Source organism: Lathamus discolor, chromosome 5, assembly GCF_037157495.1.
Source record: "Lathamus discolor isolate bLatDis1 chromosome 5, bLatDis1.hap1, whole genome shotgun sequence".
In the NCBI taxonomy this organism is placed as follows: Eukaryota; Metazoa; Chordata; class Aves; order Psittaciformes; family Psittacidae; genus Lathamus; species Lathamus discolor.
This window is the reverse complement of record NC_088888.1, coordinates 111679373-111707076: the sequence shown is the minus strand read 5'-3', so window position 1 is coordinate 111707076 and position 27704 is coordinate 111679373. Positions and strand designations below refer to the sequence as shown.

Sequence of the window (27704 nt, the reverse complement as noted above, 5' to 3'; positions counted from 1 at the left end):
TACAGACCTTCCTCAAGTGATCAGAAGAAGCTGATTTAGTCATTAACAGACCAAGGTTAAGTATCACCACGTAATTTTATGTTCCCCTTTCATGCTCCTGCTTTCTAGCTGGCCAGGTTAAATCCACAGAAGACATTTCCCAAGCCAAGCTGTGAACCACTTTCCACAGGCTATTATGAGTGTCAAACCATGCATGGCAAGAACAGGAAACTCACAGAGGACATTAATACACAATCAACACCTTCAGGTTAGCTACTTCACACAAAAACTGCTGGGAGAATATTTTGAAGAAAAAAGACCAAACCACGATTGCCTTAATAGGTAAGAATTTTCCTTAGCCATCTGTTACTATCTATTGTCATGACACTCTTGTGACAGATGAAATCTATTAGACAATATAGACATTCCTAAAATCATAGAAACAGCCTTCAGAAAGCATCTAATGAAGTAGTTGTCCATGTAATCTAACCAGCTACACAGCAAGAAGGGATCTCAGACTTTCACTTATGATAACTGGAAACATGGGATGGGGGGGGAAAGAAGGATGCAGAAGTAGAAAAACATATTTAAAGAGCTTAGCATTCTCATTCATCTCAAAATCCTGGAAAAACAAGCACATTAAATGGGAATTCTTAAAATAAAGCAAGTTATGGTCAGGAAGATAAATACAGATTCAAAGATTTATGGATTTTAGTCTGAATGGCTACCTGTACACATCTGACATCTAAGACCTAACTGCAGAAAGGAGTTCCTGGGATTCACTACCCCTATCCCATAAAATAGGCATGGGAACCCTTGGATGGTCTGCAAGTTCAAGACAACATCTAACAAAGAAAAATAAAACATTGCCACTATTGCAAAAGCATGAAGAGGAACAAGTCATTGTCTAAAGGCTTTGGGACCACTAAAAACATTTTATCCAGTGAATACTAAACAATTAGGTATGGATTAAATAGATCAAGACTGTGAGAAGGGCCCAAGATTTGGAAAATATGCCTGGTACTTAGGCTCAGCCTAGACAGGCTCATCTGGAAAAACAACTTCTCTGGCTGAGCAGCCACAGCTTCTTCAAACACTAGAAAGTTTGCGTGAGACTTTAGAGACTGGTTTACAGTCCCAGAAACCCCAAAGATCACATATCTCCTGTGCAACCTGATCCCCGACCAGATCTAAGAGCAAACCACATGGGAAGAAGTTGGACAACCCACCGTCAAAAGTGACCAGGGGACTCTAAGTTGCCAGGCCCACACTTTTCAATGGCATGCAGCCCCACATCAAATAACTTTAAGCAATATGCCATGCCCTGCAAATACCCTAAATCAGAGTAATGAACATATAAATCCTCATGAACCAGTCCACCATAGGGCTGCTCATGTCTATCAACACACAACTCACGTGTTATCCGTAAGTACCTTTAAGGAAGGGGCATGGAGACCAAACACAGTCCATGATGTTAACCCAGGTGTTGCTCCACAGCCCTTCTGTCTCACTGTGGTTTCGCTAACTTTAGTTAATTCTGCACTGTAGGATCAAAGTTTCTTGTGTTGGGCAACTACCACCACAGGGAAACCACTAAAACTACTAGCTTTGGCTACACAGAACCAAGATAGATTAGCACTATCTGGTAAATGTCATCTCGTGTTCTTCAAGAAACTTGTTTAATACTAACTCAGCCTACACAGATAAGCAAAGCAGTTCACAACTTCAGATGCAGTAATAACTCCATGCTGCTTTACCAGTTGACCCAGAAGAACCAGGAACAAGGATTAAAGAGACTCTTAAGAAAATAGGTATACCTTAAGTACCTCCACATCTCTCTTCTGCTCTTTTAATCCCGTATCAGATCTTTCATTTGAGTTACTGTATGTAAATAAATAAATAAAAACTACTACTACTATCTGCCACAGAACTGAATTTGAGAGGCATTTTTAAATTAAGAGTTAGGATTTATAAGCTACCTTCCTACTAGATCAGCATTAGCCTAGATGAACCCAAAGAACAAACCAGCAAGTGCCAACACTGAGTACTGAAAAAGCCTCGTTACATGGACCTAGCTATTGAAAGGGCCAGTGTTTGATATAGGTGAAGCCAAATACTCGAGATAGTGCCACTGATGCTCAAATTATGCCACCGGGGGTGTTGAAATATTCTAGTTGGCTCATTTTTAACAAAAACCACTAACAGACTTATCTTACAGTACATGTTGCTTTGCACCCCGAAGCTGTCCTGGTTTCTGCAAACATTTCCAAGAAAACAGGATCATGAGAGAAAAGATGTTTTGTAATTTTACCTCTTGGAAGAAAAGCAACTTTCTTACTCTCCCATTATTTACTGGAGTCTCAGGGGAGAACTTTGAGCAGCTTCTAGTACTTAAAGGGACCAACAAGAAAACCAGAGACCCTGTGGGCCTGACAAGGCCCTGCAGGGACAGGACAAGGGGGAATGGCTTTAACCTGACAGAGGGGAGATTGAGATGAGCTCTTAGGCAGAAGTTCTTCCCTGTGAGGGTGGTGAGGCCTGGCACAGGGTGCCCAGAGAAGCTGTGGCTGCCCCATCCCTGGCAGTGTTCAAGGCCAGGTTGGATGGGGCTTGGAGCAACCTGGTCTAGTGGAAGGTGTCCCTGCCCATGGCAGGGGTTGGAACTGGATGAGCTTTAAGGTCCCTTCCAATCCAAACCATTCTGTGATTCTATGAAAAACAAAGAGCTCACATAAACAAGCCTAAAAGAACCCGTGTGCCCATGTATCAGCATTAAGTGCAAACAAGAGGGGTTTAGAAGTTAAAACCAAGCTAGCCTCTAAACATGCTTATCTAGGGTTGGCTGCTTTGGGAGTTAGTTTGGCATGCATTCTTCAGCACTATTAACCTCAAACCCAAAACAATCTCATCTCTACATCAAAGCTTTCACCTCATATTTAGAAATCTTTTTAAATGAAATCAACGATCCTTCCCGCCCTAAGCCCCACATAACAACAGTCTGTCCTCAATGCGAACTCCCCAGAGCTGCAGCAATCCCCCTGTGCTGCGCCGGCTGAGCTGCAAGATCACACACGCGTAAAAGGGAGACACTGACTTAGAGAGGCAACTGTCCACACCATTGAATTTTGGTACGGGACACTGGTACAGCCATGGCTTAGCTCTGAAAACATATCAAACACAGGCCAGCATGGCACATGTATTGCCTCTGAACGGCCCCCCAGGCCTCCCTAGTGAGAAGAAAACTTTGGTTACAAAACTGCATATTTGGTTTATCAGAGTTAAAATAATTTCAATGGTACAATACTGCACAGGCTAGATAATCCCTCCATTACGGATTTTATTCCTTTTTTCAGTCTTTTGACAGAAGAGGAGGAAGGAAACCACAGGAAGATAATCTTAAAGACAAAGGGCTACAATTGTACTGATCAACTGACGATTCACTAAAAACAGCTTAGGAAGAAACCAATGAGAACCTCATCTCCTAAACCTTTGTGCTTACTCCACAGCTGCCAATAAGAGCGCATTTGTTAACTTGGAGATGCAGTTACAAGCTGAAGATCCAGGTTTAGCAAGGAGGGATTTTCACATATTATTTCATCTTATCTCAGCTTTCCAATACCTGAAGAGGCTGACAGGAAACCTGGAAAGTGGTTTTTTTTACAGGTGCCTGTAGGGACAGGACAAGGGGGAATGGCTTTAACCTGACAGAGGGGAGACTGAGATGAGCTCTTAGGCAGAAGTTGTTCCCTGTGAGGGTGGTGAGGCCCTGGCACAGGGTGCCCAGAGAAGCTGTGGCTGCCCCATCCCTGGCAGTGTTCAAGGCCAGGCTGGATGGGGCCGAGCAACCTGGTCTAGTGGAAGGTGTCCCTGCTGGTGACAGGTGTTGGAACTGGATGAGCTTTAAGGTCCTTTCCAGCTCAAACCATTCTGTGATTCTATGATCTAGATCCTTCCTAAAATATGCAGACTAAATTTATGGTTTCTTACATTCTACATTTTTCTACAGCTTCTTACTAGGAAAAGAAAAATCAGTTTTCCTTTAAAGCTTAGGTACTGCAGTAAATCCCCTTGGGCTAGCAAGGGATGGGAATTAACTATGCCCACTACTGCTCTTCCCCTTCCCATCTCCACCTACTCCATGTGAACAAGGCTCCAGGGAGTAGAAATTTCCATCCAGAAACCTTCACTAAAACTCTCTTCTCCTGACGTTTCAATACACCACCATAGCGCTCCAAAGAGGATACTTTTTTCCAGTGAAATACTGGAAGACATCACTTGACTGTACATCACAGAATCATAGAATAGTTAGGGTTGCAAAGGACCTCAAGGTCATCTAGTTCCAACCCCCCTCCCTGAGCATTACTGCTAATAGATGCTTCTCAAACATTTATCCCCAGAATGATGATCAAAAGAAAGCCCACCCTGAAACGTGTACCTGCTTCCAGGACTAAGTGCAAGCAAGCCTGAATGACTCAAAGCAAATCTATGCAGCATGGCCATCCTTTTCCTGAAGGAGGGCAAGTGGGAAGGACAGAAATAGGAATTGAACATTTTAAGAATTGAGAGAAATTGCTCTAACTCAATTTGAAAAACTCTTCTTACAACTCACACTGTTCAATAGAATATATTATCCTGAACATCTTCTCAACTTGCATTTCTAGGGAGGACAAATTACTGTGGGATGCCTTTGGAACTCAAAGATGAATTATTGATTATTCAGAAGCAGGAAGATTTCTAGATGGTAAAAAGTTGCGAACCTGTACGAGCATGTGTGAAAGAACACAGGCAACTAAGCCTACTTGAAACAGGAGGTAAGACCTCTCAAACAGGTTTTTCTTTCGCTGAAAAGATTTCAGAGTCTTTGCACCAGCAGCCGTCCCTGTGCTGAATCACAAACTAAAAGAGGAGAAGAGTTGCATCCTCCTCCCCCATTCTGTAGCTGTCACCCAGGGAACCCCTGAAGTAATTCTTGTTTTGAGCCCAATACTTGTTTCCATAGTCAAAACACAGGTTTCCTGCACACAGACAGGAGCTGATCAGAGAGACTGTGTTACTGCTGCATTGTACATGCTTGCCAGCCATGCAAGTGAAGATTACAGCACCTTTAACATGAGGAGCTACTACTACCACTCTGCCTGGCACACATGACATTTCATGGCTTACTTCATACCATCAAAGCAGATGCAGACAATGCAATATTATGTTTTTCATCCTACCAGAATGCCTGACAGGAATCACAGGGCAGAAAATGCAGTTTCTACATACACCTTACCTATTCATCTTTCATCTGCACAAGGGAAAGCTCAACAAAATCGGAGGGTATCTTAAGGCACATCCATGAAGAAAGTCCTGCATCTTACGACACACTGGCCAGTGTTGAGGCCTATCTCTCAAAGTTCTGCCAAGCAGCCCTGTTCCCATATCCATGCCCTTTCATTATTTGCACGGGGATCCTGCCAGGGCTCAAGCTTTCCTAATGCCAACTGCGCATTGAATCCTCTCTAAAGCCACTGGACTGTGACTGGGGAGAGCAACCCTGCAGGATAACTTAGACAGGCTGGAGGAGTGGGCTAACAAGAACCTTATGAAGTTCAGAGTCAACTGTCTGGTCTTGCCATTGGGAAAACACAATCCTGGAATGTGACACAGTCTGGGACCGGCCCAGCTGGGGAAGAACCCCATGGAAAGGGACCTGGGAGTCTTGAGGGACAAGCTCAACAGGAGTGAACAGTGTGTGGCTACAGCAAAGAAAGCCAACAGGCTGTTGGTTAACATCAACATGAGCATCACCAGCAGAGATAAAGATGTCACTGTCCCTCTCCACTTAGCACTTGTCAGGCCACTCCTGGAATGCTATACGCCACACTGGAAAAGACAAGGAGTGATGGGCATAAGTTACTCCTGGTGAGATTCCAGTTGGACACTAGAGGAAATTTTTTTCAACATGAGAATAACCAGCCACTGCAGTAATCTCCCCAGGAAAGTGGTGGATACCCAACACTGGACACTGCTAAGACTTGACTGCACAGGGTGCTGGGCCATCAAGTCTTGGTCATGCTTTACCTAGAAAGGTTGGACCAGATGATCTTTGAGGTCCCTTCCAACCTGGGATTTTAAGCCTCATGTAGAATCCATTTACGATTTCTAATTATCTGTTACTTATTTCACATTGTAAGCCCCTAAATTTTACTGAGAATAAAATTGTAGCATCTGGCAACCTGACCACCTACTAGCAGGAACAGCAAAGAAAGCAGTTCTGGCAAAGCCATTTCAATCTGTCAGCAAGTCTTCCCCCTTGACTTTTAATAGACCCACTCCCTTGCCCAACTGTTCGTGGCTCTTGAAAGTTAGAAGAATAGGATTTTCTCAATGCAGCTCAGCTTTCAACACTTGTCTGTATCAAGAACTTTTTCAGTTCTTGGTGTGGTCTGGTATTTTACTGACAATGGAAAAACTACTTTTCAGAAATACAAACAGCATCCATACTAAATTTTGCTGAAGCACATGACAGCTCCCCGACTCCAAAAGTGCCACACCACCAAGTTATCCACGTCTCCATTTACATTGCTATCTTTCCACCTTTAAACCCCCAAATGAAAAAAAATACAATAGAAAATTGAAATATATTGTATGAAACTACAAGCTTTGTATGAAACAAGGCTTTGATCACTTCCAGTGCTGTGTCTTTTCCAGCAGATGACACCAGCAATGAGCTCCTTGCAGCTTAAGCACTAGGTCTTCAGGAAGTTTAGCAGTTGCTGAACAAAACCAAGTGTCTAATGCTGATTACCAGGCAAAGAAGGATGAACATCATGACAGAACACACTCCATTTACCACACGAAGTGAATCAACACCTTCATTCATACATACCGAGGTTCAAGGCTAGTTAATAGCTTCAGAGCGTTCTCAGGGCACCAAATTAGCATGCACGTCACTCAAACACAGTCACACCACAGGCAAGCAGCTCCTTAGAAGGCTGTAATGAATCATTCATGAATACAGGAGCTGAAACCCTGGTTAAGGGAATTTTAAAAAGCCATCCCCTCCCCCAGACCTGTCCAGCACAAAATGACTCTTCTGGGTGATGCTGCTCTCTTCTATAGCTCATCCTTTGCCAGAACAAAGAGTTGGCTATACTACTCCATTTAAGAAAGCTTTAAGTGATCAGAGTAAGTTCTGCCCATGTAACTCCAAGTATATCATGCCAGTGTTCAAAACTATATAGGATAAAAGCCTCATGGAAACCTGTGTTTGAAGTGATGGAGGGTTTTTTGTTTGGTTGGTTTTATTGGTGTGGTGTTCTGTGCCATGAATCCACAGTAGCTTGAAAAGGTACAATATTCTGCATGCTCTACAGGGTTCAGGCAGCAAAACCTGTTTTGGGTTACACCTCAAGCTTGGTCCATCTAACATGGACCTGTTCTCTCCTGGCCATTCCTTTCTAGGAGGAGAATTCCAGCTACAACAGCCAGCAATAGCTGCATATTTCCATATGCACTCCTTCAGAAAGAAATTATCTTTATGCAATGCAGACCTTTTACAGAGAAGTGGGTCAGCTATAAAAAGCCCAAAGTGTATGTGGAATTCCTTTTCCGTCAGTCACTCCAGAACAGCATGCTGGGCAGAGGCAGCATGCGAAATACCAGTTCACTCTGGCAAGTAATGAGAGGAGGGAAGAGGGGGACAGAAGGACTTGACCTAGATTGCAGTATCTTTTCTAATCATCCAATTAGCCAAATGCTATTCAAGGTTTTAACCAGAAATGAGGTCAAGAAGGAATGGACAACTCCATATTATTAGAAACCAAGTACCATTAAATGCCAGTGCATCTTATAATTTTACGCAGCATTTAAGACTGTATAAAGTGTGCCACACTGTTTTTAAATCTGAACAGTAGCATGAAGAGGTGAGAGCAAAGAGTCATGTTCCACCACAAGGACCCAGTTAGGCAACTGCACAACTCTGAGCACAAGCTTGAAGAAGGACACAGGAGGACACCAAGCTATACTGCTGCAGCAGCTCCACAGATACTCAGTGCTTGTTTCTGCTAAGACTGACCACTCGAGAGGCGAGGCAGAGCAGAGACACAGGTCTAAAGCTGTACACCACTACTCGGCAGAGGCAAGAGCCAAAACTGTCTGTAACTGTTTTGTTTCAAGGACATGGCTGAAACTGAACTGTTGCTTCAAATAAACCATTTCTGGACTTGTGAAAACTTGTCCAATCAAAATACAACATGACCATTCTGCAGGCTACTCTGCTCCTGCCAACTTCCAAAACTCCCACCCAGATGCTCAATAAGCTCAGCTTTAAGCAGAGAACAAGCAGCGTGACAGAAGCTTGACAGGATTATATCAACCTCAAAGACCGCAAGAAGTTTGATACCTAGGATGGATTTCTGTGGGTAAAACCCTAAAGTGATCATCCCTAGACACCAACTCAAAGCTTCTGGACCTGGAGCTTACATCTCTGAATTTAGAGACGAGACACAAAAGTGGAATAGCACCTGGGGTGAGGGCTTGCACGCAACATGCCTTCAGCAATAATGTGCGTACAAGATGGAAAGAAGTCTATCAGTAGGGACTAAGAGAGTGGCCTTTTCCAAAAGAACCTGTCTTCAAGGTTTGAGAGGCTCAGGAGTTGAACAGCAGTGATCCAAGTGACATAAGGAGGTCACAATTATTAAGCAACACTTGGCTGAACTGCTCTTTGCTGTACATTTTGTCTCCACTACACAGCACAAGAGTTCAGGATTCGGATGCAAAAGACTACAAAAGTTGTCATCTTAGCACATACGTACTTACAGTACAAATGGTTTTAAGCTCTCCAATTAGTACTTGTGGAGAGAAAATTAATATTTTAGTTTAAACCTTGTAATAGTGCCTACATTTTATTAGTGAAAGGAGAACATGGACAAGGCAGCAAGGTGGTACAGGTCACAAGAAAATAAACGACAACACAACTGGAGAGCAAACACCAAAGAGGTCAGAGTCCCAGAACCTGCACGTAACAGCCCAACAAGGAAGTCTCAAAACCACACAGTCCTCAGACTGCCATCCTGCATGGGGCAATGAGCCAACTGCAGCCAGCTCTTCCTTGAAGCAGGCAACACACCAGGCACACAAGGACAAGTTTGCAGTATCTGTATATAAAAGCATGGGCATGTTAAAACCAACATGACCAGCTACTAAACTTAGGCAAGTTATTTGACTTCACTCACTGCCAAGAAACCGCATTTGTCTCAAATGACTGAACACCCTATTAAAACACCAAACTTCTGTGAGCTAAAGTGTCCAGGCTGATGCTGAAAGATGGTCCTGCACCTCCAGCACACTATCCTTCCTTCAGGCTGCACGACCATGTGTGCTGGCAAGCAGTAAACAAGATCAGGGATCTAATCCAAGCTAAAAATAATCTTACCTCCTTTTTATTTTAATTAAACAAACCAAAACAACGGAACAGCTTTACGATTGACTTTGCCAAGCAGTTTCACACACTCACAGAATGGTTTGGGTTGGAAGTGACCTTGAAGCTCAACTAGCTCCAACCACTGCCACAGGCAGGGACACCTTCCACTAGACCAGGTTGCTCCAAGCCCTGTCCATCCGGGCCTTAAACAGTGCCAGGGATGGGGCAACCGCAGATCTTCTGGTCACTCTTCTGGCACTAAAATGAGAGGCCAGTGCAAAGGCAGCCCTGACACACATCCGGCAGCAGCAGCAGCAGCTTGAACAATTCACAAAACAGCCTTTGCCTTGCAAACATCACAGAGGATCCTGCAGGAAGCAGGTCACTGCGCTTCCTGCAGGTATCAGCCTGGGACCCTGCCCACATTCATCCTCCTACTAAGGTAAGGAGAATCCAAAAAGGAAAGAAAGAAATAAAACATTCACAACAGCACATGGTGCAGATATAAATCAAGTTCTATGGATTTGTTAACCTTTACTTAGAAGACTGTATTTCCCTTTCAGTTGTACCAATTGATTCAGTAAGGCTGATGCAAAATCACCTTACATGCACATTTGTAGCTGGTTTCTAACAGAAGGACCACACAGCAAGTCAAAGCCACTGCAGCTCTTTTCACCATGTGTATTACACCTTGGAGGCCTGCACTATGATGCATGGAATCAATATGCTCACATTAAGGGTGATCTGTAAAGATCAACATGACTTTCCCTCTTCGTTTCCAGGGTTAGACAGCAAGCCTTTTCACAACACTTGCAAGAGACATTACAGATTACTCCTGACTGGACAGGTCTTTACAAAATCTCCAACTGAAAAGTGTATTTAGACATGATCATCATCATTCTAACAATACTTAAAATTGTTTAGATGCATCAGTTTAACTGAGGTCACCAGAACATGAAACAGTTGTGTAATATTTATTATAAACCATAAGAAAAACGTTACTTAAACCCCCACCTTGTTTTAATAATTGTAGAATCACAGAATAGTTTGGTTTAGAAGGAACCTTAAACCTTATCTAGTTCCACCACCTACCCACCACAGGCAGAGACACTTTCCACTAGACCAGGTTGCTCCAAGCCCCATCCAACCTGGCCTTGAACACTGCCAGGGATGGGGCAGCCACAGCTTCTCTGGGCAACCCTGTGCCAGGGCCTCACCACTCTCATAGCAGAAGAGTATCAATGCTACTTCAACTTCTAAAATTTCTTCTCCAGTAATTAGAGCTAGGATAGCATTACCAACTTTTCTTCCTTTAGTGAAAGGGTTACCACCTTTTATGTTCTTTTACCCCTGCCAGGAAAAGGGCTCTCTTTCCTATTTCAGCTTTCACATTCGCTAGAAAGCTGAAGCAAAGACACTGTGGGAAATTCCTTGCCTACTGACCTGAAGTGAGAACTAACACTACAGGCTTTCACTTGAACTTGAAGATGAAGCTATTCATCCAGCTAATCTTCTCTCCTAAAGAGAAATCTTTCAGAACACAAGCTCCTCACCATCTCATTGGAACACAGACCTTGAAATGCAAAACTCTCTTGTTACAGTAAGAGAGAGTTGGTGAGTGCTGGCAAGACATCCACGCTGCCTGGCAGAAAGCCTCAGTGGCTGCTCTGAAGTCAGTGCTCAGGCACGTCTATCTTCCCCCAAAACCACTACTGTGAACCTTCCTGTCTGGCAGGGAGAGCCAGCACTGAGAGGGATAAGGCTGCTGAGCTGCACTCAAGTTTGTGTTTTGTTTGAAATGCTGCAACCAAGGCTTTGCATTTCATTTCATCCATTTTGCCACTGGTAGAGAAAGCAAGCAGCAGAAACGCTTTTCAGAAGTTTCAGAAACAGACTAGAAGCTTAAATACAGTTTTTTCTTAAAAAAAAAAAAAAAAACAACAAACAAAACAAACAAAACCCCCCCCCACAAACCAAAACCAACCACCCCCCCCCAAAAAAAAAAAAAAAACCACAAAAAACACCAAAGGTAGTTGTACAGAGGCAGCATCAAACTTTTGAATCCATCAGCAGAGGCGGAGGTTTCTTCCCTATTCACTAAGGCCCAATTCTGATAAACCATGAACGCTGTGTTTTTGTAAGTCACTAGTCAAAGCTCCAAATGAAGTGGTAGAAAGAGGGGAGATTTATATGAGATTTTAAGAAGGAGTTCCTCCCTGTGAGGGTGCTGAGACCCTGGCACAGGTTGCCCAGAGAAGCTGTGGCTGCCCCATCCCTGGCAGTGTTCAAGGCCAGGTTGGACAGGGCCTGGAGCAGCCTGGTCTAGCAGAAGGTGTCCCTGCCCGTTTCAGGGGGCTGGAACTGGATGGTCTTCAAGGTCCCTTCTGACACAAACCATTCTGTGATTCTATGATATTCCTACAGTTCCACAGGAGGAAAGAAGAAAGGGCAACAAATACAGAGGAAGCTCAGGACAGGATATACCAAAGGTATCTTGGTGAAAGGAATAGAGCAGTAAGTAGACTTTATGCAAGACACCAGTATCTCTCAGGACTTCACTGTAAAGGTCAAGAGATGGAAAGTCCACAGGGACAGAAGGCAGGATGAGGTGCAGAAGACCAGGGGCCATCGCTCACTTCCCTGCACAGGTAGTAAGACAGTAAGCAGCTCCAGCTTTTCAAAAACCCACAAAATGAGAAGACAAAGATGACCCTGAAGGTCAGGGCTAACTGGAGCCACTGGATTTCCAGGTTCAAGTAACCACAGGAAATACAGGTAGATAACCTGCACCAGGGCAGGTCTTTTGGTGGATACTGGTTTTCCACATTCCTCCCCCCAAAGCATTGAGGAAACTTCAACACTCATTCTCTCCTTCTAAGACTGGAACACATATAACTAACTTTTTCAGCTCTAGAGGATACATTAGGTCAGACAAGAAGCCTCAGTGGCCAAAAAAAAAAAATCAAAATAAAAGGTATTTGAAGTACGTTAACTGCTTGGGTAAGGAACAGAAAAGAGCTGAAAGCCTTCAGCAGAACTGAGGCAAGGAAACCCCCTGCAAACACTTCCAGCACAAGGAGAGTGAGGAAAAACACTTTCAGCATGTTTCAAGTGGCACTCCAAGATCTAAGACAGCCACTGATAACAACTACAGCTCCACACGTGCCTTGCCATGTGGTTTTCAGGTTGCTAACTCACCATATATCCTAAAGCAAGGACATCAAATGCAAAGATGCAGGTGTTCTTTACTTCAGTTTCCTTTCCAAAACACATGTTGGTGGTTTAGTGGAAGAAAAACCATCCAAGTTCAGGCCTGAATGAAAATCTTGCTGATCAAGGACAAACTCATTATTGCAACAACACTGCTGATACAAGACAATTTTATTTGCCATTTCCTGAACTCTGGTGTTCAGACTTCAACAAGAAGTAAGATCTGCAAGTTCAGATGGAAATGGCTGCAAGGAGCTGAACAAAGAGACCCTGAAGACCTATAGCTGCCTTCTAAAGATTTGGCATGAAAGAGAAACAGACTTTTCAAGTGATTGTGTGTGTTAGCACTTTAAAATAGATATTATCTAGCTCAGCAAGACCAAATTTTGGTCAAAACCGTTAAACCTTACTAGTCTAATGGCAGACAGTTATTCATACGACCTGCACCAGAGATGTTTCATGTTTTCCTGCCTAGTAGCTGCTGAAAAGTAACTTGAGTGATGTTATGACAATGCCATGAAATAAACACTGACTTTTTCATGGCAGTAAGAATGGGATCTAACCTTCAACAGGGGTTAAGGAGAGCAGAATTAATTCTGGCTGATACACCGACAGGCACAGATTAAATGGCAAAGATTGTATGATTTCATTTCCAGGACAAAGTACATAAGAACTTATTTGCTTACCCTCTGCCACTGGAAGAGCTATATCCACATTACATAAAGACAAAGCAAACTCTAAATTCAGTATTTGCAGAGGTACACTGATACTTAATAAGACAGTATAGTAGAAAGCAGAACTACATTTATACTGCACATACCTTTGAGGAAGGACTGCAACAGGAACCCTTCTCAACACTCAGGCTCACAGTGGCTTAGCAAGAAGGAGAAAATGCCCCATCCCTGACAGTGTTCAAGGCCAGGTTAGACACTGCTTGGAGCAACCTGGTCTAGAGGAAGGTGTCCCTGTCTGTGGCAGAGGTTTGGAACTGGATGAGCTTTAAGGTCCCCTCCAACCCAAACTATTCTGTGATTCTAAGATACTATAAAGACAGATGCGAGTTAAACACTGGCAACTAAAGGAACATAATACAAATTGTGATGCCTTTCAGTATATCTGCACTACATACTAAGCACTCATCTGGAGGGAGCCAGGCCTTTCAGAATTATGCTTAAAAGCCTGTGGGATCTCCACCTGACAGTGATCAGCCATTTTCAACCCTTCACCTTGCTCTGTGAATTATTCCTGCAGAAGCTACTGGAAGGAGTTGTGGCAATGCCTATATCGAGGCAGGCTTGTTCCAGGTACAGCTCAAGCATCCCAGGCTCTGGAGGTGATGTCCCAGGTAACAGCAGAGCACAGCCCTCCAGGGTGGCTAGGGACCCTGTAGTCCAATAGGCAGACAAGGCACAAGCCCCAAATGCAGCTACAAGACACAAGACACAAGACTCCCACACAGGGAAGCATTACCTGCCAGGTTGAAGCAGGATGAGTGCAGTCAGTGCCCTGTGAGTATTACTAACTATTTACTTGCTAGGCTTTTTAGATTGTACTGCCAGGAACGCCTGCTTACTGCAGCTTTTCAGCAGCCACAAATCCCCCGACGTGCTCTGCTTGTGGATCGCGTGCCAGAAAGCATAGGGGAAAAGAGTAAATGGGTTTTGTGGCTCTCCGGGGGGGATGCTGCACTGGGACAGAGTATAGACTGAGCTCAGAAAAAACTTCCAAACAGCAAAACTGCAAGTCAGAAGAGATGATGTTTATTGCTGCCTCTTGTAAGAGGTTTTTAAGACCAAAGTCACATTTCCCCACATGGAAAGAAGGGAGCAAAAAAATTCTTCCCAGCAGAGCACAAATCCCATGACTTGCCAGAAAAGGAACAGGGACATTTTTATGAAGTGATCTTATCAAATCAATTTGGAATTCAGAATACAGTAAAACACAAGTGCTCCCCAACTCCCACAGAGCCAGTGCACTTATCAGAATGAAAAACAATGTCTAACACCTATAAAACAACTGAACACAGTTTCAGCAGAACATAGAGTTACCAGCAAAGGCACTGCAGTAATTTGTGCTCAGGAAAATAAAGTTTTAATCTGCCCCAAAGAGAGAAGTACAGAAGTTCAGTTCCTGCCCCAAAGTTGCATCACTATGATGACATCAGTGGGTTGACTCCTGGTTCAAGTCAGTGGTAGTCACATCAGTTTAGCCTAGGGTGAACATACTACATTTAAGCAAGGATTCCTTTGGATGTTGTGGACCTGTTGGAACAAGTCCACAGGAGGCCCACAAAGGTACTCCGAGGGCTGGAGCACCTCTGAAAAGGAGAAAGGCTAAGAGAAATGGGCTTATTCAGCCTGTAGAAGAGAAGGCTGAGAATGGAGAAGGGAGACCTTAGAGCAGCTTCCAGCACCTGAACGGGCTAACAAGAAAGGTGAAGAGGGACTTTTTACAAGGGCATGTGGGGATATTCCAGTATGTAAAGGGTGGTTACAAAGAAGATTGAGACTCCCCTTTTTACCACAAGTCACATGGAAGACACAAGCGGTGATGGGCACAAGTTACTCCTGGAGAGATTCTGGTTGGATGGCAGAAGAAAACTTTTCATGAGAACCACCAGCCAGCCGTTGGAATAATCTCCCCAGAGAAGTGGTGACTCCCTAACATCGGACACTGTTAAGATTCAGCTAACTGGGTGCTGGGGTATCTAGCCTAGATCCTGCTGGGCCTAGAAAGGCTGGACAAGATGATTGCTGAGGTCTCTTCCACACTGGGATTCTATAATTCAATTCAAACCATACTTAGCAGCATTGGACATACTACTTTACTGGTTACTCTAAAAGCTTGGACTTGCCCACCCACAAATAGTTATCTATCTTACCAAGGCCTGATAATCAACTTATCAGGGTTCTAGGCCTGATAATCAACATACTAGGTTTCTAGCCATTACAAAAGGAGCTTCTGGTACACATCAGTACCAAACCCAAGAACCACCACTGTCATGCAGCAGCCAATAGAACTCTAAGGCTGCTAACACTTTGGTGTGAACCAAAGGCATTCGGGACATGAATTTGCATCAGACCTCCGAGAAGCTAGTAACAGCAGATATGTTTTAAATACACAGCAAGAATCAGACTGAATGCCTTGGCTGTTCTTGGCCACCTATTTTTACTCCTCCAAACAGTGTAACCCAACCACATCAGGAGAAAACCTGACAAGCATAGATCAAAAAAAAAAAAACCCCACAAAAAAACACACAAAACCACACCAAACCAAAACCAAACAGATCTATCAAGCATCCACTTCTGGTGCATTTTTCACATAATGTGTAGGCAATGTGCATATGCAATGCTGAGCCAAAAAGCTACAGGGTGACCTTATTCAGCACTGGAATATTTGGGCAGTCACACTCACATTACTATAGTTTTACCTCAGGAGAGCATCCATGAGCTGGCTCTCAGTTGTCTCCATTTAGCATGTTTCAACTCCCCTTCTGGAGCAGCTAGTAGAGAAGACAACAGATTCTCTTTGGATGAAGCCAGAGGAGCACTTTCCGGGCTGGAGAGGTGGGCCCATGCAAACCTCAAAAGGTTCAACAAGGACAAGTGCAAGGTCCTGCACCTGGGTCAGGCAACCCCTGGTATCAGTATGGGATAGGGGATGAAGTGATGAAGAACAGCCTTTCCAAGAAAGACTTGGGGGTATTGGTCAAGGAGAAGCTAAACATGACCCAACAGTGTGCACTAGCAGCCCAGAAACCAATCGCATCCTGGGCTGCATCACCAGAACTGTGACCAGGAGGTCACAGGCATTATCCCTCTCTGCACTGCTGAGAATCCTCTGCAGTCCTACATCTAGTTCTGAGGCCTCAGCATAAGAAGGACATGAAGATGTTGAGCAAGTCTAGAGAAGGCCACAAAGATGCTCCGAGGGCTGGAGCACCTCTGCTATGGAGACAGGCTGAGAGAGCTGGGCTTGTTCAGCCTGGAGAAGAGAAGGCTCAGGGAGATGTCAGAGCAGCTTCCAGTGCCTAAACGGGCTGACAAGGAAGCTGGAGAGGGGCTTTCAACAAGGGCCTGTAGGGACAGGACAACAGGAGAGATTTAAATGAGATCTTAGGGCTTCTCCATGAGGGTGGTGAGACCCTGGCAAAGGCTGTACAGAGAAGCTGTGGCTGGTCCATTCCTGGCAGTGTTCAAGGCCAGGCTGGACCTCAGGGGCCTGGAGCAACCTGCTCTAGTGGAAGGTGTCCCTGCCATGGCATGGGGTTGGAACTGGGTGAGCTTTAAGGTTCTTTCCAACCCAATAGTCAATGATTCTGTTCAAACCACATCCAGTGCATGACAGGCAGAAGTTCAGCCCTGTGGGTCAAACCGTATCTTCCCTGATGCAAAACCCTGCAGCAAACACAGCACTGAAACCGACTCCTGCATGCCACCGACTTGCCTCCAAATCAGTGATTGTTACTCCATGTTACATCACTAATACAAATTGTACTTGGTGCAAAATAAAGTGCACTGTGAAGCATGGAGTTTAAGCACAAACTATTTTAATTTCCCATCTTTGCATACAAAAAGCTTGCATGATACCCAGAATCAAACTACACTTCAGGAAAATATTACTCCATTTCTTTAGGACACCAGACAACGGGCTGGTTGCTATGCAATGGTTAGGTTCATTTAAACCATCTTCAGCAGATGCTGCAAAAAACATATCCAGGAAACAAAACTGGTTTTTGTTCTCAAACATTCGCACTTGGAAAAGCCTTGCACAAAAATTGCCCAAGACATGCTTGCACATCTGCATTGCTCAGCTGATTGCAAAGGAGACCACAACTTTTGCAGAAAGTTCATTTCAATGTTCTTGCAGCTTTAGAGATGATCTGTCTGACAGAAGTCTGCATTGTAACTTTAAATCCTTCCATGCTACAATAAAGTTAAAGAGAGAAACCAAGGAAAACTGTATATAAGCTCTGTATAAATTTTATTATTTAGAACCATAGATACAGTTTAGGTAAGAACAGAAGAAAACATGTTTGAGATCCTTCAGTAGCACTAAGTATTTCTACTGGAACACAGAACAAAGTGAACCATTGCCAGGACCTCTGATACTGACCTTGCTGTGAGAGGCACTCACGGGCAGGGCTGCAATGCTCTGCCCCAGCGGGGATTCCCCACCTAGCACCGATGCTCCCCGCTTCCTCTTCCGCTCCCCGCTTCCTCTTCCATGCTGTGCTACTGAGCTGGGTGCTCCCACATCTGCCTCCTTCCTTCCCTGCAAGAGCTTAAATCTTGGGAGCATTTTTTCCCAAGTGCATTGATGCTGTGGGACAGATGGACTTCGAAACCCTCAAGCCAACAGCCATCCTCTTGGGTATCATTTAAAAGAAGTTGTACTACTAATAATAAAATTAACCACACCTTCACACAGCACTGCACTGCCAACCCTGTAGATCAGCTACAAAACCAGCAAACGACCTTAACTCCAGCCAGAGCAGGCACAACTGCATATCCAAAGCAGCAGGTATATGTAGTAACTCATGGGGATTTTGATGCCTTTAAAGAGGTTAAAGTTCTAACCAGAACATGGGCTAGGACCTGGAAATTACTCTTTAAGTGCCAGCCAAATAATTGGATTATTGTGATTGGAGGGACAGAATCTATAGTCTGCCACTTTGCTACAGCATTAAAGTGGATTACTCTTCCACCTCACCCTTTCCAAATTCTCTATTTCCATATCAGAACCAGTTTAAGCCTCCATTTGTCTCTTACAGATTCCCAAGATGAGCTGAAAGCAACTAGCATTCAGAAGAGGTCTAGCATTCAGAAGAGAAAATATCAGAGGATACAAACCCGCACTGAGCTGAAACTGAGTTCACATCTGCAGAGCAATTGCTGACTTCACAATAAATCCCTTTTAAAAAAGAATTTAAAAATTGCAGGAAAAATACATCCAAGTGCTGTGGTCAATAAGAGATGCGTACGAGTAAAGAGCAACAGAAACTGCAGTTCTCTGGCATATGACAATGTTTGTGCCAACTTTTGTGCAGTCTTGTGCAGCCACGAGTCTGTTTCTCTAGAAACCTTGCCAAGGTGTTTTCCTGTCTCCAGACACATCAATAGGTCACGTGGCAGGAGGCCGTCGTACAATGGTTTGGTCACTACAGCGGTGGCTACTGACTGCACTGAGCCTGTCACACAGAAGTCTCTGCAAAAGCATTTAACAGACTGACCTTAGCCACAGCTTCTTGTCCACAGCAGACACAGGTCTCATACCTGGACATGGACTGAGAACAGGGAAGGAAGCTGTGATAATATTAAGGGGATTAAAAAAGAAACATAATACCACCAATAAACCTAACACACAGCAACAAAGAACCCTTTAAGAAAATCAGTAAAAGAAACCTGACCAGCTTCAGCTGTCAGCTCATTTCACAAGCTTTGATTAATCATCTCACCTTGCACAGCGCTACCTCTTTCAGTACCTTGCTGGAAAGTGAAAAGCCAGTTCTCAGATTCACCAGGAAGAGCCTGGTGTGCTCCAAATTCTTCTCCAGACTTTTTCCGATTGAGCCATCAGACCTCTGAAGTACCAATGAAACGAAGAAATCCATCCCAGACATCACGTGCATTTTGTACCCAGTCTAACTAACTACTGCTGTCAAAAGACATCTGCAAACACACACAATTCAGCTCTGCCAGCCTATACGCTGCGCACTTGAAATATCTAGTAGGAAAAAAATAACAGCATCATCTACTAGGCCTATAAGTCCCCCAAACTGTTTTACAGAATCCTCTGAATTTCTCCGTATTTCTGCAGCAGCCCTGGAACCTTCGCAGATTTTCAAGTTTGATTATAAGGCCGAGCAAATGCACTCAGGTACTTGCAGAGAAGTGGGCAACTTCTACAGTTGGGATCCTTCTGCCCTCTCTTCTGCCCTCTCTTCTGCACAGATCTTGAAAGAAAGCAGGGAAAAACAGCATCCCTCAGATTAAGAGAATAGAAGTATAGAAGGGTTTGTGGAGGAAGGGAATTTAGAGGTCATCCAGTTTCAACTCCCTGCCACAGGCAGGGACACCTTCCACTAGACCAGGTTGCTCCAAGCCCCGTCCAGCCTGGCCTTAAGCACTGCCAGGGATGGGGCAGCCACAGCTTCCTCTGGGCACCCTGTGCCAGGGCCTCACCACCCTCATGGGGAAGAGCTTCTGCCTAAGAGCTCATCTCAATCTCCCCTCTGTCAGTTTAAAGCCATTCCCCTTTGTGCTGTCCCTACAGGCCCTTGTTGAAAGCCCCTCTCCAGCTTTCTTGTCAGCCCCTTTAGGCACTGGAAGCTGCTCTAAGGTTTCCCTGGAGCCTTCTCTTCTCCAGGCTGAACAAGCCCAGCTCTCTCAGCCTGTCTCCATAGCAGAGGTGCTCCAGCCCTTGGAGCATCTTCATGGTCTCCTCTGGAAAAAGCGTAATATAACCCCCATTTTCAAGAAGGGGGGAAAATGGATGACACAGGAAATTACAGACCAGTCAGTCTCACCTCTGTGCCTGGCAAAATCTTGAAGCACATTCTCCTGGAAGGCATGCTAAGGCACATGAAAAACAACAAGGTGCTTGGTGACAGCCAGCATGGCTTCACTAAGGGGAAATCCTGCCTGACCAATTTGGTGGCCTTCTGTGATGGAGCTACAAAACTGAGGGACAGGGGTAGAGCAGTTGATGTCATCTACCTGGACTTGTGCAAAGCATTCAACACTGTCCCACACAACATCCTTGTCTCTAAATTGGAGAGACATCAATTTGATGGATGGACCACTCGGTGGATAAAGAACTGGCTGGATGGCCGCATGCAAAGAGTTGTGGTCAAGGGCTCAATGTCCGCCTGGAGACCAGTAACGAGTGGTGTCCCTCAGGGATCGGAGTTGGGACTGGTCTTGTTCAACATCTTTGTCGATGACATGGACAGTGGGATTGAGTGCGCCCTCAGCAAGTTTGCCGACGACACCAAGCTGTGCGGTTCAGTTGATATGCGGGAGGGCAGGAATGCCATCCAGAGGGACCTTGACACGCTTGTGACGTGGGCTGATACCAACCGTATGAAGTTCAACCATGCCAAGTGCAAGATTCTACACCTGGGTCAGAGCAATCCCAGGCACAGCTACAGGTTGGGCACGGAAGAGATTCAGAGTGGCCCTGTGGAGAAGGATTTGGGGGTGCTGGTCGATGAGAAAATGAACATGAGCTGGCTTCAGTGGGAGCTCACAGCCCAGAAAGCCAACCGTATCCTGGGCTGCATCAAAAGGAGCGTGACCAGCAGGTCAAAGGGGGTGATCCTGCCCCTCTACTCTGCTCTTGTGAGACCTCACTTGGAGTACTGTGTGCAGTTCTGGTGCCCTCAACATAAAAAGGACATGGAACTGCTGGAACAAGTCCAGAGGAGGGCCACGAGGATGATCAGGGGACTGGAGCACCTCCCGTATGAAGACAGGCTGAAAAAGTTGGGGCTGTTCAGCCTGGAGAAGAGAAGGCTGCGTGGAGACCTCATAGCAGCCTTCCAGTATCTGAAGGGGGCCTATAAGGATGCTAGGGAGAGACTCTTCATTAGGGACTGTAGTGACAGGACAAGGGGTAATGGGTTCAAACTCAAACAGAGGAAAGTTTAGACTGGATACAAGGAAGAAATTCTTTGCTGTAAGGGTGGTGAGGCACTGGAATGGGTTGCCCAGGGAAGCTGTGAATGCTCCATCCCTGGCAGTGTTCAAGGCCAGATTGGACAGAGCCTTGGGTGACATGGCTTAGTGTGAGGTGTCCCTGCCCCTTGCAGGGGTCTGGAACTAGATGATCTTAAGGTCCTTTCCAACCCTAACTATTCTACGATCCTATAAAGATTACTTACTTCAGTATCCCCCAGAAAATTGCGCCTTAATAGAACAACAGAATGGTTTGTATTAGGAAGGACCTCAAAGCTCATCCAGTTCCTGCCACAGGCAGGGACACCTTCTACTAGAAAAGGTTGCTCAACACCCAGTCCAGCCAGGCCTTGAACACTGCCAGGGATGGAGCATAAATGTAAGACAGACAGCCTTAATAAAGTCAGCTTGCAATAACATACCATTTGTTTCCCTAACAAACAAGCCTTCTATTTGACTTCACCTTTTGACCTTACTACATCATCTTCTGTTTGACACAGCAGATGGGACTGGAACACCAGATCAGATCTCATGTTCAGTGCTATCAGTTTCAGAGGCAGCATATCTTTTCATTTTAATTCTTCAGTTGACACAAGGGATGCAAACAAACCCCTACAGCAAGAAAGCAGCAGAGCTGACATCACAAGAGCTACCCAGCAACTGTCAGCACCATGACAGGACTCGTCCTTGGACATCCGCATATTCAGAGATGACCACTGCAACATGCTTAAGCTCAATCTGGCTTCCCAAGTGAATTCTCACCCTGGATTTCCACCCTCCAGAGCCCAGAAAGTCAATTTGACGCAACAGGAAATCAGCACGCAGGAAAAAACACCGCTGCTGCAGCACCCTCTCACAAAGACTGTGGTTTGTGTTCCTACATGGCCCAGCCAAGGAGCATTTATGGTGACCATCTCCAGCCCACGTTCACACAGCCCCTCTGCCTCAGTGGTCAGAGGCTTTACAGCGGAAAACTATTCGGTCAGGTCACACATGTGGAACTTCCCATGAAAAATAAACTCAAACATCTTCAAATTTGGCACATGACAACATACACCTTCCTCCACAAAAACAAAGCACAAAGGCAGCCAATCTGTGGCTTCTGTCCAGCAGCAGGACTTCTCATCTGCATCTCAACAGGCCACTAATGCACCACAACAGCCCCTTCCCTGCTGTACTTCCTCATATCACAGAGGATGACACCAGGGAGGTGCATGGAGCATTCAGCTGTGCTCAGGTCCCTTTCTGATTTGGAAAGCTGTATCACAAAGACTGTGCTAGACATCAGCAAGAGAAAGAGCTACAACTCTGAGGTGAGCAGTCAAAAGAAATCATAGAATCACAGAATTGTTTCGGTAGGAAGGGACATCAAAGCTCATCCATTTCCAACCCCTCCTGCCATGGGCAGGGACACCTTCCACTAGACCAGGTTGCTCCAAGCCCCATCCAGCCTGGCCTTGAACACTGCCAGGGATGGGGCAGCCACAGCTTCTCTGGGCAACCTGTGAAAGGGCCTCATCACCTTCACAGGGAAGAGCTTCTTCCAAGTATCTAATCTCCAGGTTCCAGCTTCTAAGACTCCAGCAAGGCCTTAAAGCAGCCTTCCAGTGCCAAAAGGAGCTGACAAGAAAGCTGGAGAGGGGCTTTTGGGAAAGGCCTATAGAGACAAGGAGGAATGGATTTAAACTGACAGAGGGGAGATTGACATGAGCCATTAGGCAGAAGTTCTTCCCTGTGAGGGTGGTGAGGCCCTGGCCAGGTTGCCCAGAGAAGCTGTGGCTGCCCCATCCCTGGCACTGTTCAAGGCCAGGTTGGATGGAGCTTGGAGCAACCTGGTCCAGTGGAAGGTGCCCCTGCCCATGGCAAGGGGGTGGAATTGGATAAGCTTTAAAGGTCCCTTCCAAACCAAGCCATTCCATGATATGTAGTGTATTTATCTTAAAATTGTGTGCTATTATCTTAAACTTGTACTATATAGCATTAGTTTCCTACACTTTAATGAAGCTTTTTACTTTAACTGCAGGGACATCCAGCCGTTGTCCCAGGAAAAGTCACAAGTTAACAGTCATCTGCAGCTGCAAATTTACTGAATGAGCCAGGAAATAAGAAAAAGGTTGTTTATCAACAGTAACTTCCTCCCTGAGCAGGCTGCCCACATGGGGCACCCTTTCCTTACCTCACACTGCAGTTCTGCTCCAAAAAATAGTCTTGTACATCTAAGAGCCACCATAACTTGAGTCGCACTGAATCCACTTCATCCGTATACTTAACCAAGATCCTGCTATCAAACAGAAAGGCCATGCTTTTGTTGCTTACCACCCTGTTTCCAGCTAACACTGAACTGTTACAACAGACTAAGCTAATTCAAGTAGATGGTGCTCTCCCCTCCCCATGTTCCCATCACCTCCCTTGTGCTGGAGGACCCCTAAACTCAAATACCTGGCTAGGGTAAGACTAAACTGGCACAAAGGCAAAACAGCACCATCCTAACAACCATGGGTCTGGGCTGGTTCAGCTCCCTGAATTACATATGCTGACCAGCGCTGAGATGATAGAGCAAGCGAGGAGGCAGTGCGGGGACAGAACTGCCACAGAAATGTAAGCTGTGATAACCTCACACTGCTGCTCAGGGACCACCAAAGGGTGGTTTGTCAGGACATGCTGCCATCCAAACCTGCAGCCCCAAGCCCCTTCCCCTGCAGCTCCATGCTGACCTGCAACTGTCAGGGTGCACTCCACCCTGCCGTGAGCCAGGTTAGAGCTCAGCTCAGCGAGCAAACTAACTCTGCAGAAAGAGCATAGATATGCAACCCTACACTGAAGACCTTCCTCACACTTGGGGAAAGTCTTACCCTACCTTTCAGGAGCAGAAGAGTAAGGCACCAGAGAACTGCCATGTTTCTTAATGCGGTTTTATAATATACCCTACAAACTCTAACCACCAGCAGCTCAGAAGCCAATACTAGCACACAAGCTGGGGCAAGAATCAAAAAACATTATTTCAAACCAAAAATGTAGAGAAACTTTTTGAAGATGGGAGTTGGAGTTTGACCAGAATATTTTAACATTCCCGCTGAATACACAAATAGAAACATTTGCCAAAACTGAGGTTTTGGCAAGCATTTACTTATCCTCTCCTAGTTTGAGCAATCTCTGCCATCAGCCTGGGTATGTAACCCAGGGAAGAGTGTAACCTTCAGTTTTGATCGTTTTCAGTGCAGCTTTTCTAAATAGGTGTTTTAGCCTTTAAGTGGATTCTGGAACAGATCAGTGGATGAACAGCAGTACACACAGTCTGTAAAAGATTTGGTCCCACAATACACCCGTAGCTGGAATTCTTCCATTTTCTTTCAGACTAAATTGTTAAAAATTATACATATTAACACATATAGAGAAGTACCAAAGTATTCACCAGTGGGATAGTAGTTTATATTCTTAGAATAGCTAACCACATCGTATCTCCTGGAAGAGCACCAGCTATTTTTATGCCTTTCAAACTGTAAATACAAGGTCCAAATAAATTCCTATTTATGTGCAAGTCTCAGCTGCAGATGTCCATTTACATTTACTTTCTACCCAGACTTTCCAAGTCCTGTTTTAACAGATACCTCTCTCAGTATGGTTATGATAGAACCTGAACTTCTCCCCTCCCTCCATTAGGCAGCTTTGAATCCACGCTGCAAATACAGATCTCCCAGAAGCCTATCCTGCACTTTCACAATTCAACACTTTTGCTCAGCTCCTGCAGGTTGCACTTGTTTAGTTTCCTCTCTCATGCTTGTCTCACTACTCAACTTCCCTTTTCTTTTATCCACTCCATAAAGTGCCTGTCCCGCTATGAAACTATGGCAAATCCATCTCAAAAGCAGCACAGTAACAACGACCGTCAGGCTAAGAAATTGTAAGATAAAAGTTACAGATTTGGCTTTGCAGCTTACTACCTGACCAGAGGCAACCAGCTCCTACTGCAACAAGTTGTACTGCATGAAAAACACTGACACACCGGGAAGCCTTAAAAAGCCCCAATGTGCATGACAGTGTTATTTACATCCTCATTAATCCCCGCGTTCTGCAAATGCGAAAAGGCAATGCCTCCCCACCACCACCCTGCAGCTTCCCATACAAACTTGTACCTAGAAATATTAAGCAACCAGAGAGCAGGTCAAAATCAAAACCTGCCCATGCAAGTGCGCGACGCTGGAAGGAAGCCGCAGCCGGAACAGGGAATGCCGACAACCCGCACCGCACGGACCCTCGCCCGAAGCCGGCAGCCCGCAGCGCACATACCCCGCGGCGCCGCAGGCAGCCGCGGCCAAGACGGCCCTGACCTCCCCGAGCTGGGCCGGACGCGCCGGCAGCAGCCGTCCCCCGCCGGGAGGGAGCCTGCACCATAGCCCAGAGCGCCCGGGAGGCCCCTGACCCGCCCCAGCGTCCTCCGCCCCCCCAGCAGCCGCAGGCCCCACGTACCGTCCGGGCGGCCTCTGCCCAGGTCCTGCCCTTCTTCCTGCGGCCCTTCTCCCTCATGTCGGACGCGACAGGGCGCAGCTGACTCCGAGGTACCCGGGGTGCTCCGTCCGTGCGGGAGGCCGGGGGGCAGGCGGCGGCAGGCGGAGGCAGACGGAGCGGCCCTAGGTGCGAACAACCCCCACCACAGCAACCCCTACACCCCCCGCCGCCACTGCTGCCATATTGGGCTTCTACTGTAAAGGGCCCCGGTCATGTGACCCCGCCCGCGTGACTCCACCTACTGTACGGACCGCCGGGCGGAGAGCCCCGCCCTCTCCACTCAGACTCACGCATGCGCACTTCCCGCCCCTCCGCGCCTGCCAAAGGGCGCGGCCGCACCCCGCTGCGCCCCGCCCCTCCCGGCTGTGCGCGCGGCGCCTCGGGGTGTCATGGTGGCGGCGGGGTATGGCGGATGCTCCGTGGGCCGGGCGCTCCTCCGCGCCTTTACCCCGGGTGGTTGCGAGCTCGGCCTCGGTTGCCGTCCACCGCTACCAGAACGGTCTCCGGCTCCCCACTCCCCCCCGGCAGCGGTTGCCGAGCGTACTCCGTCTGCACAGCACCTCAGAGCCGGCCATGCCCTGCTTCCAGCCGTGTCCCTCGCAGGCGCCGCAGCAGCTGCAGTGAGAGCTGCTGGCTCCATCCGCTGGCACCGACCTGCCTCCACTCGGTGGTGAAGCAGCACCCGAGGTGTCGCAACTCTCCCTTGGCACCTCACCCTGCAACCGTCCATTCGCATGGCTGCTAGCCTGTGCTGCAGATCATTTTGCTCCCTCCTGCAGTCCAGCTATCACCTCCCTCACCAACACTGTTACCTGCTCCATCCCATCCATGTGCTGCCATGGCAGCTGTCCTGGCAGTTGGCTCTTCTGCAGTACTGTGCCATACATTCCCAATCCCCTTTCTAGCACGCCATCCCGCTATCCCACCTCAGCCTCTGGAGCTGCAATCCATCTTCTCTCAACCAGGGACACCCAGGTGAGCCTCCCACCCAGACCTATCATTCTGTTTCCATCTTCTCTCCTGTTGAAGGAGGGATATCACTGACTGGGTAGAAAAAACTAATTATCATGCTGTTTGAAAGCCTGTTACCTACCTGCAAAGGGTGTACGTCTATGCAGCATCACTCAAATGGATTCTCTTCCCCTACTATGGTTCATAAGAAAATGAGCCGCTTCTCACAGTGTGCAGCATCCTATGTTCCTGCTTCTATGGGAAGAGAATGTGGAAATTAGTAGTATGTGTCTGTGTGGGAAAGCCACCGTCAGGGAACACCATGTCAGGGACAAAAGAAAGTTAAGGCCTGTGCTTCTACACCTGAATCCTCACAGCACCCTCACTGCGTTGCAAGGTTGTGTACAACAACTAGACCACGAAGCCGAAGCAGATTAATGGGCATAAATGCATGGCATAAATGGTCATACAGGAGAATGCTGGACTGAGCATCAAGGGAAAGGAAGAAATTCTCATTCTGAACTAGTCTTTGGAGAAAAACCACTCTTTGATCCCTTCCAACTCAAACCATTCTAGGATTCTATGTATTTGTGGTGAGGTCGCACCACCAGCTCATACTCAACCATCTGACCTTTTCCTCTGGTCTTCTCTTGTTCCCAGGTACCTGGTGAGATGCCTTCATCATCTCTTGTGGCTCAGTGTTGTTAACCATAACTGAGCTTGACAGGGAAATAAGAAAGGGGATGGTACTAGTGTGCATTCTGCTGACTGGCCATACTTCACGCCAGCTTCTTCAACAGCAGCTTCTAGAACTTGAAAAATTGCACATTTTGGATAACGTAAAAACCAATCATTCATCCAATGAACTAAGGAAATATTTGTGGTGTAAAATAATCATGTATTAATTGATTCATCTGAAGGATGTGAGCCATCATGTTCTTCCACTTGGGATTTACATTAGGCTGGAGTTC

General features: G+C 46.1%; 1 protein-coding gene across 1 annotated transcript in view; it reads right to left on the bottom strand.

Annotated features, from left to right (window-relative positions):
- The window catches only part of ASXL2 (ASXL transcriptional regulator 2), a 114903-nt gene extending 89003 nt beyond the window's left edge, over positions 1-25900 (bottom strand). Inside the window, exon 1 of the mRNA XM_065682014.1 lies at positions 25744-25900. Coding sequence (XP_065538086.1) covers positions 25744-25800 — 57 coding nt within the window. The 5' untranslated portion in view covers positions 25801-25900. The remainder of the gene's footprint in view (positions 1-25743) is intronic.
- Between the last annotated feature and the right edge of the window lie 1804 nt (positions 25901-27704).